Here is a 12,271-nt window from a genome sequence, read left to right on the forward strand (position 1 = left end):
GACGGAGACAGGAGGAGCCAGGGCGGATCAGATGGTGGGAGGAGAGAGGAAGAAGACAGGAGGAGCCAGGGTGGATCAGACGGTGGGAGGAGCCAGGATGGAGACAGGAGGAGCCAGGGCGGATCAGACGGTGGGAGGAGCCAGGAGAAGCAGAAGATCTGGAGGGCCAAGGAGCAGATGGCTCAGGCGACCGAGGCGTAGGCAGGGATCCGGAAGGCCGTGGTGGAGCCAGAGTGACAGAGGAACAAGGCGGAGCTGAAGGGAGGGAGGAGCCTAATGGAGCCTGAGGGATGAAGGGACGAGGCAAAGCCAGAGAGTGTAGTCCCGAGGCGAGGGCAGGTCAACGACTGACCAAGGCGGAGCCGGAGGGACGAGGGAGCCTGGCGAAGCTGGTGGACTGATGGGCCACGCTGGAGATGAGGGAGCTAGGAGCCATGGTGGAGCCGCTGGGTCGACGGGCCGAGGCGGAGTCCAGTGATGGGACAGACTGTCCCATCAGACAGTCAGACAGGGGCGATCCACAGGATACCAGCACCCACTCCATGTAGTCTGCAAAGCTCCCTCGAGGGCCTCCGTCTCTCCCATCTGACAGCTCCCTCCCTCCCATCTGACAGTCTGTCCCTGGTCGACGGGCCGAGGCGGAGTCCAGGATGGCAGACGATTGATGAAAGGGGTTTGAGAGAGGCTGGGTGGGAATTCGTGATGGACGGGGCTTTCTGGGAAGGGGGATGCCGGGCTTTGGCTCTGGGGCGATCCTCAGCTCTGCAGTGGGCTCTGGCTGATGCTCTGCGCAGCATGGATGGGCTCTGGGTCGGGAGTGGGGCTGGTGTCATCTGCGTCAGCAGAACAGATGGTCAGGGGCGATCCACAGGATACCAGCACCCACTCCATGTAGTCTGCAAAGCTCCCTCGAGGGCCTCCGTCTCTCCCATCTGACAGCTCCCTCCCTCCCATCTGACAGTCTGTCCCTGGTCGACGGGCCGAGGCGGAGTCCAGGATGGCAGACGATTGATGAAAGGGGTTTGAGAGAGGCTGGGTGGGAATTCGTGATGGACGGGGCTTTCTGGGAAGGTGTATGCCGCCCAAACACACCAAAGCGCAACTCCCAACACAGGGAGCATGGCAGACAGTGGAACGACCTCCGTGGTCGTGACAGAGGTGACAGACAGTTTAGGACAGTCAAACAGTTCAATGCAGGCCTCCATGGTCATGATGGGACAGACAGACAGTTCATAAATTGCCTCCTTGCCTATAACTGGACAGGCAGAGAGTTCAGAAGAGAAGAAGAGGCATGTCCACATATCAATCTTTTCACCCTGAGTCCAACCTCAGCTGTGAAACAGTGGGCGGGGCTTTTCCCTGCATCCTCGTACTCCACTGTGTAATCCTCCGTGGTCGGGCTTAGTCAGACGTTGCATGAGGCTTTGGCTCTGGGGCGATCCTCAGCTCTGCAGTGGGCTCTGGCTGATGCTCTGCGCAGCATGGATGGGCTCTGGGTCGGGAGTGGGGCTGGTGTCATCTGCGTCAGCAGAACAGATGGTCAGGGGCGATCCACAGGATACCAGCACCCACTCCATGTAGTCTGCAAAGCTCCCTCGAGGGCCCTTCCCGGACAACTGCGCTCGTGTGGCCATGTCTAAGATGGTGGTCTGATTTGCGAGACTCAGGAATTCCTCCGAATGTCCCTCCTGCGTGTGGTTCCCAGGCGGAGCAGCTGGACAGCGTCAAAGTAATCCATCATAACAGAAAACAAAAACTGAAAATAAAATGGGGTAAAATTTAAGTAGGGTGACTAACGAGGGACAGACAGGTGAGGATGATTAACTAATAAAGACACAAACAGGAAACTAGGTCAGGGAACTAAGCGGGAAAACAGGGAAACACAGAAACAAGGTCCATTTAGTGACATACGGTAAATGTGACCATGCCTCAAGTATTGCTAAGGCTAATTTCGTACCTAGCATTTGGTGTATCCTAAATATAAACAGTTACACAATGTTATTTTATATATGTTAAATGTTTTACATAATTTGATGAAATTAAAGCTTTGGAGTTGATGCATATTGAAAAAAAAACAAATCTGTTCACTAGTGACACAAGTTTGGTTTTCTTTGTCTCATACATGAAAAATCAAATATTTATTAGGGTCAAAATTGTTGATTTTAGTTGAAATTATGGCACAACAGGATAGTTTTACCTTAAGTCTCAGTAAGGCTAATGCGTAGATAGCATTTACCTAAATACAATGTACCTAAATATAAACAACTACACAATGTCCTTTACATTGTTTTTTTTTGTTTGTTTGTTTTTTTCATTTATTTATTTATTTATATATATATATATATTTTTTTTTTTTTTTTTTTTTTAATTATATAATTATTAGTATTTCTGTACAGAATTTGATTAAACCTGCTAGCACATATAAAACGTATCTTGATTTCTCTTTATTTTCTTTGTCTCCTATTTCAGATATCTCAAACATGCACTTCATTGACAATGGAAACCAAGTACACTAATTTATGAAGAAAAAAAATATTAGTGTAAAAATTGCTGGTTGTGGTGGATATGATGGATAAATCGATTATTTTACACACACAAAAACAAATGTAAATTATTTTCACACAATAAATACTGAAATGGTTTATGTTTTTTAACAATGTTAATGTTTTTTTGTATTTTTTTTTACTTTTTGTTTAGCTTTTTCATAGTTTACATAACATAACCTGTTTTATGAAGGATTTTCAGTTTAAGATTAAAAATCTGGGTCTTAGAAAGTGTAAAACAACCAAATCCATTGACTTGCATGTTTGAACCTCTAAGCTTTCAGTAACCAGACAATTTCTTTAACAGCTGCACCCAACCTCCGTTACTGTTGTAGTGAAATAATATATCTTTGCTTTCTCTTTGAATGTTACCTACCTTAATGTGCAACATGAATGGCCTAGATACTTATAACATCAACTCATCTGCTGTCAAAAAGCATCTTTCTCCATTGATGACCATTCAAAAGCATATGTGTATTTTATGAATTAAAAAATGTACCAAGCAACATATAAATCATAAATATGTTATTATATTATAGTAGATGTTTAGCCAGCGCTCTTCAAAGCATGAAATGGATAGGTTTCCCTGACCACTGCCACTGACGTCACAGCTCAGGCCGCTCACTAGTGAATGACTTGTGACTGTGCACATTCTTGCGGTGCCCTTGCATTTCCCTCTGCGTTTATGGCCAGGCAACTGCTACTGAATGGGAATGCTAATGGATGGCTTTCTCCAGGTATTACAGACCTCCCGGATCTCTCCGAACGGCCATTCAAGAAAATTCTGCAGACAGACCGACAGACTCAACCACAATGCTCTGAAAAAGCTACATAAGCAAGAGTAATGGCCACAATCTTTCTGAGTGCAAGTCGTGTCCTTAAAGACATTTACATTTACTGATGCTTTTATCCAAAGCGGCTTACAAAAGCGATTCGTCTTGAGCAGGAAATTGCATTAGAAGTTTTAAAGTTGGTTTAAAAAGAAAAAAAAAGTACACACAAGTACAGAGAAGAAAGGGGTTGAATACAACTATCTAGTAGGTCAGTTTATCTCTAAGTTTATGAAGGATTATTGTTATTATTATCATTATTATTATGGCAGGGATAGTATAGTTAAATAAAACTAAAACCATAAAAAAAACATATTTGTTGCTAGAAATAAACGTGCTATATAAATGTTAGCTGAAATAAAATATTAAAAATAAAACTTAAACTTTAATTTCATTTCAGCAGTTGCCAAGGAACATTTCTCATTTTCATTTAGTTTATCTTGATGTACTGAAATAACTGAAACAAAAACTGAAATAAATATGAAAAAAATCATTTAAAAAATAATTAAAAATAAAAAACGAATAATTAATAGAAATGGCAAAATCACACTATAAAGGTACTAAAATATCTAAATGAAATGTTATCTAAAATTACTAAAATTAAAATGAAAACTGAAAATATCAAAACTAATTCAAACTTTTAATGAAAACTATAATAGTGTATTTCAATTTGACTAAAATAACACTGATCATGACAATTTATTATCATTTATTTATTATCAGTTATTATTTTTTTTATTACATTTTATGCACATATATATGGTTTATGTCATCAGGAAAAAAAACTACAAATATTTTTTTTATATATATTTCATTACATTTTATATTATAAATGTAATGTCGTAACAAGAACCCTATACCCCGTGCAGCACTTCTTTTGCATTCTTTATTTCGAGGAATTAAGGACATTGAGGGATCGTCATGTGCAGGAGTTGCTCCGTCCAGTAGACGTTTTTTTGGGGAGTGATACATTTTTTTCATCAAAAGATGACGACGAGATATTTTTCCTACTCTAAAGAAGAAGGTGAGAAGATCATTGTTACAGACACACTGTTGAGTCAAGATCATGGACAGCAGCATGTAGATTTAAAAAAAACTGTTATGTACTCAAGAGACATCCGGAAAAAGAATTGAGATTACATCTTCATATGGTCACATTATCAGATTACTGGAGAGAAAATATGATCCCAAGAGGACTTAGAATTAAAAAATTCCCTTCGTTTGGTTCTGGAGAAACAGATTTTAGACAAAATTGGGAAGCAATTTTAAATAAATGCTCCCAGGACCTTATGCTATTGTTAATTGAAGAAGAAAAAAAAACAGAAGGCAGAAACACAAAAACAGATTGCCAAGATTAAAGAAGATATAACATCAGATGGGCATGAATCGTTTGTGCAATTTGAAGAAAAACTTAAAGAAGATTTATAGCAATTATCCAAAAACCTCAAGCAAGAGAAGTTGGCCAAATTTGGAAGAGACGAAAATGACTATAAGGAGCATAAGGTATACACATGGTCACAAAGGAATGTAAAGACTCATAGAAAGAGATCAGTGTCTTTTAACTTACCGAGTAGTGATGAAGACCAATCAGCAGTGGAGATTTCACCCAGAAGAGATTTTTTAGGAAACAAGTCCAGAATTTTTCAGAGATCCAGAAGACAAGAGGACGGAAGACGAGACGAGGAAGAGGTAGATCGGTCAAGACTCCCAATTCAAGGCAGATACACCAGGAGTCGAACAAAGGAGATGAAGTGATAAACATTTCAAATATTACTCTACCGACAAGCTGTACTTCTGTTTTATCAAAAGGTCTGACCTATGCACCAACAAATACAGCGAAAGAATTCCAGACCAAAGTGGACTTATTTAAAACCCTTGTGTGACCTTTTGGACATTTTTGTCCTTTTCAGTTTAGTTTTTTTGATAATTTTGCCTGTGTTATTGCCAGCTGCATAAATTTTGGCACAGATGTGTATTTTTATTGGAATTTTACTATTTCACTTCAATTTCCTTTAATAAATCTGTTTTGCACTAGGTACAAAAAAATGGTTCCTTTCAGGACCTTAAGGACAAAAATGTCCCCATTGAAACCCATTAAAACTGCTATTTTTAATCGCAGTGCCGTTTAACTGTAAAATGATGCAATTTTTGTTAATAGGCTTTCATTCTGTTGGCAAGGCTTTAAAATGTTATTTTTTGCTATTTTTTACCAGATGGTGCCATTTTTTCAGGTTTGGCCTATAAAAGCAAATACTCGCTTTATTCCTGTTTTCTGCTTCTGCAAATTATAGAGCCAATTGGATAAATAATGCAAAAGCTCATTTTTTGAGATATCAACCTCAAATTTGGAACACAACTTGTTTAGATTTATGGCTTTGATTTTCTATCAGGAATAGAGTTCAACATGTTTCATAAAATATATATTTTATATCAAATATTGTTCATAAATAATTTTCATAAACTTCAACCTCTATAACTTTTTTTCTTTTGGTTTCACTTTTTAAAGTTTTTTTACTTCAACAATAATCTGCCATGGGTCTTCTTTAAAATGAGACCAAACTTAACTCTGTGCTCCCAAGCTCTGGTACTACACACCTGAACCGGCCACTCGTACTTACGATAAGAAGATTACATCTTTTAAGCCCAAATCAACATTTATGCCATGTGCATCTAATCCAACGTTGAATTCCTTCTACAAAAAAGTAACGTATGAAATTGACAGGATTGTCACCCCAACAAGAAGAAAACACTATAATCTTTCAAAAGAAGAAGTAGTGGCATTGAACTGGCTTTCCAATAACGAAGATCTTGTAATAAAAAGAGCGGATAAGGGAGGCGCAGTTGTTGTATGGGGCAGAGATCAGTACATCAAAGAAGCCTTTAGACAGCTACAAAATTGTGAGTACTATCAGCGCCTGAAATTTAATCCAATAGAAAGTATTAAAAATGAATTGACTGACATTTTATTACATGCTGAAAATGAGGGATGGATTTCAAAAAATGAACGTGATTTTCTATTTTGTAAAGATCCTAGGATTCCTACTTTTTATATGCTTCCAAAAGTACACAAAAATCTTGAAAACCCACCAGGGAGACCTATAATTAGTGGTAATGGGTCTATTACAGAGCCGGCTTCAAAATGTGTGGATTATTTGATTAAACCATTGGTTAGTGAACTCCCCTCGTTCATTCAAGATACAACTCATGTATTGAATATCGTTAAAGAAATGAAAACTACAGAATCATCTATACTGGTGACTATGGATGTTGAATCATTGTATACGAATATAGACCATAAAGATGGGCTGGAAGCATTATCACACTATTTAGATATGAGATCATCTACTGAAAGGCCACCGGCATGTTTTATTATGCAATTAGCAGAATGGACATTAAATAACAACTTCTTTCTGTTTCAAGATGAATTCTATAAACAAATTAAAGGTACAGCAATGGGTGCCTGTTTTGCCCCAAATTATGCTAATTTGTTTTTAGGATTTTGGGAAAATACATTTGTATTTTCTGATTCAAATCCATATTTGGTGGGGTAGATATATAGATGATATCATTTTGATATGGACAGGTTCAGAAGCAGATCTGTTAGTCTTTCATTCATACTTAAATAATACCAATGGAAGACAAATGTGTTTAAAGAAGTAACTTCACACATTGAATTTAAAGTTAAATCATTTATTAATTGGAATACCTCATTTGTAGTGTATCGGTTAGAGTGTCCATGTGGTTGTTTCTATATAGGGATGACTACAAGGAAATTAAAGATCAGATTAGCAGAACATAAGAATGCCATTCGAGTTTGTAACCCTTTGTATCCTATGGCCCTTCATTATAAAGAGAAAAATCATGGTAGCCCAAGTACATTGAAGATAATCGGAATAGAACATGTCCCCAGGTCAATAAGAGGAGGTGATAGGGTCAATAGGCTTTTACAGAGAGAGACTTTTTGGATCTATGGATAAGATTCGAGTGCCTTGGACTACTATTATTCTTACGTAATGTTAGGTATAATAATCATGGAGGAAAACGTGAGCAGTCAGGCTTGATAGGACTTTTACAGAATTGAGGAAGAGAGCTGCTTTTTTCCACATTGTGACAGTTAAACATAAAACCTGTGATCCGTGTGATTTCCTTTTGTTAAATACGACCACCAAATATCTTGTGTTTCCATTTTAAGACTGCAGAAAACCTTTATACTGCCTTTTACATCTGGGAAATTGTATTACAGATAAGGCAGTGGCTTTTTGAAAGGTCACAAATTTTAGTGGAAAATTAATAGGAAACAATCATGTACTTAAAAGTCATATTTTGTTCCCTTTCCATTTTATAACAGTAACTGCTCATATAAAATGGATAGTTGCAATCATCGATGCTGGTTGGCCAATAATGTCAATACATAAATAAACAAACAGATTTGAGACTTATTTAAAAATAAGACAACCAATCATGAACACCTCTGTGCCGGCCTCATTAAATATTCATGAGTTATTCATTGTGACCTGTAAACTGCAGATTTGTCTATGGCTATTTTTCCCTTCATTTACACTTTATCCCAGCGATCAGTGCACTACATGTCACTTTGGATAAAAAGGGTCTCCTAAATGACAAGTGACCTGTGTTCACATTCATGAACACCACATTTAAGGCATTCAGGAATCATAGCATCAGGATTAATGGGGTGTATGTGGACCCCGTATAGATTCCCTAAAATTATTCATTTGAGACCGCCAGGCTGAATGCTACCATGGTTGTCTGGCACCTTGTGTGTTCTGGACCTGTTTCACATATTCCTGAAGAGGACGTGCTCCATCACTGACTCCAGTGGTACCAAGTTTCCAAAAAGTAAACTTGGTACTGCTGGTACTAAATACATAGTATCCAAATCATTTCATTTTTTGCAGTCTGAGCACTCAGAACCACATTTATTTTAAAGGAATAGTTCGCCTAAAAATTAAAACTTGCTGAAAATGTACGCACCTTCAGCTGGGCCATCCAAGATGAGTTTGTTTCTTCATCAGATTTGTAGAAATGTAGCATTGCATCAGTGTCTCAGCAATGGATGCTCTGCAGTGAATGGGTGCCGTCAGAATGAGAGTCCAAACAGCTGATAAAAACATCACAATAATCCACAAGTAATCCACACCACTCCAGTCCATCAGTTAATGTCTTGTGAAGCCAAAATATGCTTATTTGTAAGAAACACATCCATCATTAAGACGTTTTTAACTTTAAAAATTAGCTTCCAGCTAAAATACGAGTTCATAATTCATAATGTTTCCTCCAGTGAAAAAGTCATCTGGTCTGAATCAGGAGAGAAATCTGCACAGATCAAGCAGCGTTTACAAGCCAAAACAGCTCTAAACAAATATGTGGCTGGATTTTGATGTGAGAGACAACAAGAGATTGCCTTTTTCACTAGAGGAAGCATTATTATGGATTATGGACTTAAGTATTAAATATTTTAGCCAGCAGCAGCATTATAAAGTTAAAACGTCTTAATGATGGATTTATTTTCTTACAAAAACGCAGCTTTTCACTTCACAAGACATTAACTGATGGACTGGAGTGGTGTGGATTACTTGTGGATTATTGTGATGTTTTTATCAGCTGTTTGGACTCTCATTCTGACGGCACCCATTCACTGCAGAGCATCCATTGTTGATACACTGATGAAATGCTACATTTCTCCAAATCTGATGAAGAAACAAACTCACTTACATCTTGGATGACTTGAAGATGAATACATTTTCAGCTAATTTACATTTTTGGGTGAACTGTTCCTTTAAAGATGGTTTGAAATCAGATTTTTGTAAAAGTATGTTTGAAGTAAATTTTCATTCAGCGTGCAACAGCTTAACATCAGAGACCCCTAGTGAGCTGCACAGTTAGCTGTAGCTTTTGAACATTTAGTCACAAATGAGATTTATTGCCAGTAAAAATAAAATATCAGGCAATGAGTACGTTTCCTTGCTACTAAGGTGAACAATCTGGAGGGGGAATGATCCTGTATAAATTGCAGTATGCATAATGCATCATAAATGCATCATCATTTGCGCATGATTTAATTTTTTTTAGCTACATTTAAAAATGAAAACAATTCCGAAAAAGAGAGATCGCAAAAAATAGCAAGATTTTTTTTGTATTTTTATTGTTGGGTCAGTGTGACAACTTCTCCCAAACGTGAGAACCCATTCATCTTGAAGTATCCTGAAGTGTAATTATAACTGAGCATTCATTCACAGCACTGCAGCTACAGCAAGAGTATGAGTACTGATTTTAAAATCCTTATTTGTAAATGGTTATCCTATATCTCTGCAAACTGAAAGCTGATGCACTGGTGCGCAGGCTGCTGAAAGTATTGCAATCAGCATATACTGCCACACAGTGTCACGACTCAGAAAGTGTAGAGCAGAGAAAGCGATTCTCACTTCTGCCTTTATCTTTTCTCGCATATATGCAGTATTTTATTGATGAATATGTTTTATTTTTTAGCTCCAGCTGACATTTTAGTGTCAGATACACATAGCATATGTAATGCAATGTAATTTAAAAAAGTGTTTTATTTATTTGATAATTATTTATATGTGTATAATGTCAATATGCAAATAAAATAATTCTTGCTTTTGCTTAGTTTTTATTTTTTACATTTGTTAAATGTAACACGACTTCCAGGACTTTGCATATGGCATTAAAACAAAATGTTAGTCATTTTACTTCTCCGACTAAATCCTGTCCGGTGATGGTTATCATGAATGATTTCGCTTCTGATTGTTCTTTTCCCACCTATACTTAAGTGGTCACTGCAAACGATGACTAAACTGAGCATCCAGCATAAACATCCCCTGATCAGTTACAAAAACACCGTATAGGTCATTGATATAATGAACGGTAACCTATGACGCAGCCACCCAACGGAGAACTGGCAAAGGTAAAGCACGCGAGGGGCGGGAGGGGGGTGGGGGGGGGGATGTCTCATCGGCTATAAAACCCTGAGCCGAAACTGCACTGAGAAAGAGTTGAGCTCGACACCTCTGGGAGTAAATGAAGGTCGCGTTTTCTCCGTAAGACGTATTTAAACGACTGCCAAACTCCACTGACATCCAGCGCACTGAAGCAGCATCACGATGATCATCTCGCATTTGGTGGCTTGTGGACTTATTCTGACTCTTCTATCAGTCAGCACGGAGACAAAACCACTAACGCAGGCAGAACAGAGGGTGAGCTTGATAACTTAGACATTTATGCAGCAAATTGTACAGTTTGTGTAATATATAGTAGGCTGAAACAAAGTCTAAAGTATGTATGATGCACAGTTTGATATGTAAAAGTTAATATAAGGTCATTTTAACTTGGGGGAAAGATGCGCAAAAGCTCGGATATGCAGTTGCGCGCAATGTATGCGTGAAACTGCGAGTGTGTAAATAAACAAACATCATCTCAAGTTCAAAATAGACTTTTTTGCTATTCATCTGTATGTCCTTCTCCTCCTCATCATCATGCAAAAGCAAATTGAGAGCATCGTTAAAGCGCAGGAGCTCCCGGAGACTCGGACACTTGTCCGGACGCAAGACTTCTTGAGCAAAACTTTTGATTCATTCATTGTTAAGGCTTATATTTCATCAGGTTCTCGTTCTCACATAAGTACATTTAAAAAAAAAACGCGTTTCCAGACGCGTTGCGTATGGTTTACTTATATAAAACATGAATGAATAAAGTAGAGCTCTCTCTAAACGTTTACGTATATTAAACATACATTTAAATTCCATAAATCTCCTATATATAGCAATAACAGATACACTGTGACATAAAACAAATACACTATAAATAGAAATAAAGTAGTAGGACCTGAGGACTTTCCGAGCCTGTTACTGAAGAAGTGAGTCAGGCGTTACACTTTAACATTTACAAACGGCTTCCTTAACAGGTTTTTATTGATATTAATTTAGATTAATTTAGAAGCTGAAGAACCATTTCATGCTGAAATGAGACATAGTGGAAGAGTTTAAGAGCTCAGATTGGATCGTGCTGTTTTGTCAGGTAAACTAAACATGTGGAAACTAGTTTATTCAAGTCAGAAATCTTGTTTAATATTAATAAAACCTCAAATCTATAAAATCTCATTTTAAGAGTCAGATCAGGTAGAAATATCTCTTTTAGGTAACAGTTTAGATTTTTACAGTGAACATATATATATATATAGACAAAAAACTGGATGTTTAGCAAGTGAAATTGAGAATGTAATTGAGTAGTAATAGTGCATTTTAAGTTCTGAGAGCATTTCTGAAGTGCTGCATCCATGTATCCCTCAGTCCCTGCGGATGCTGTTGGGAGAGGAGCTGTCTGAGTTTCTGGCGTCCGATGAGAGCCAGAGGAGGATGGAGAACCGTGTTCGTCTGCTCCGGGACCTGCGCATGGACACTCGGGCCAAGGGCCCCTGGGCTCGGATCCTGAACGAGCAGCCCGGCTCACGCAGACACAAAGCTGGATCTAAGAAGGGAGGAACGACGGCCAGGAGCGGATGCTTCGGACACAAGATGGACAGGATAGGAACCATGAGCGGGATGGGCTGTCAACCCTCTCTTTACCCGTCTGCAAATAATCTCTCCTGGTGAGTGTCTGCAGAGATCTCAGTCTTAGATATGTGTAGATATACAGTTTTTAGAAATTTCATGTATTTTTTATACATTTAAATTTAATGAATTAAATGTTAATTTTATTCATATTAATGACATTTAATTACATTTATTTATGTGTATATATATATATATATATATATATATATATAGTATTTGTAGAGATCTGAATCTAAATTTATTTATTGAGTATCTGTAGAGATCTAAATCATGATTTTTTTTTCTTTGTGGGTAAACTCTGGAAATTGCA

General features: G+C 38.1%; 1 protein-coding gene across 1 annotated transcript in view; it reads left to right on the top strand.

Moving 5' to 3' along the window:
• Positions 1 to 10,415: 10,415 nt before the first annotated feature.
• The window catches only part of LOC107668494 (C-type natriuretic peptide 4-like), a 2,680-nt gene continuing 824 nt past the window's right edge, over positions 10,416 to 12,271 (top strand). Inside the window, exons 1-2 of the mRNA XM_016460380.1 lie at positions 10,416 to 10,605; positions 11,698 to 11,996. Coding sequence (XP_016315866.1) covers positions 10,513 to 10,605; positions 11,698 to 11,996 — 392 coding nt within the window. The 5' untranslated portion in view covers positions 10,416 to 10,512. The remainder of the gene's footprint in view (positions 10,606 to 11,697; positions 11,997 to 12,271) is intronic.

Source organism: Sinocyclocheilus anshuiensis, unplaced genomic scaffold (genome assembly GCF_001515605.1).
Source record: "Sinocyclocheilus anshuiensis isolate Anshui unplaced genomic scaffold, SAMN03320099.WGS_v1.1 scaffold1955, whole genome shotgun sequence".
In the NCBI taxonomy this organism is placed as follows: domain Eukaryota; kingdom Metazoa; phylum Chordata; class Actinopteri; order Cypriniformes; family Cyprinidae; genus Sinocyclocheilus; species Sinocyclocheilus anshuiensis.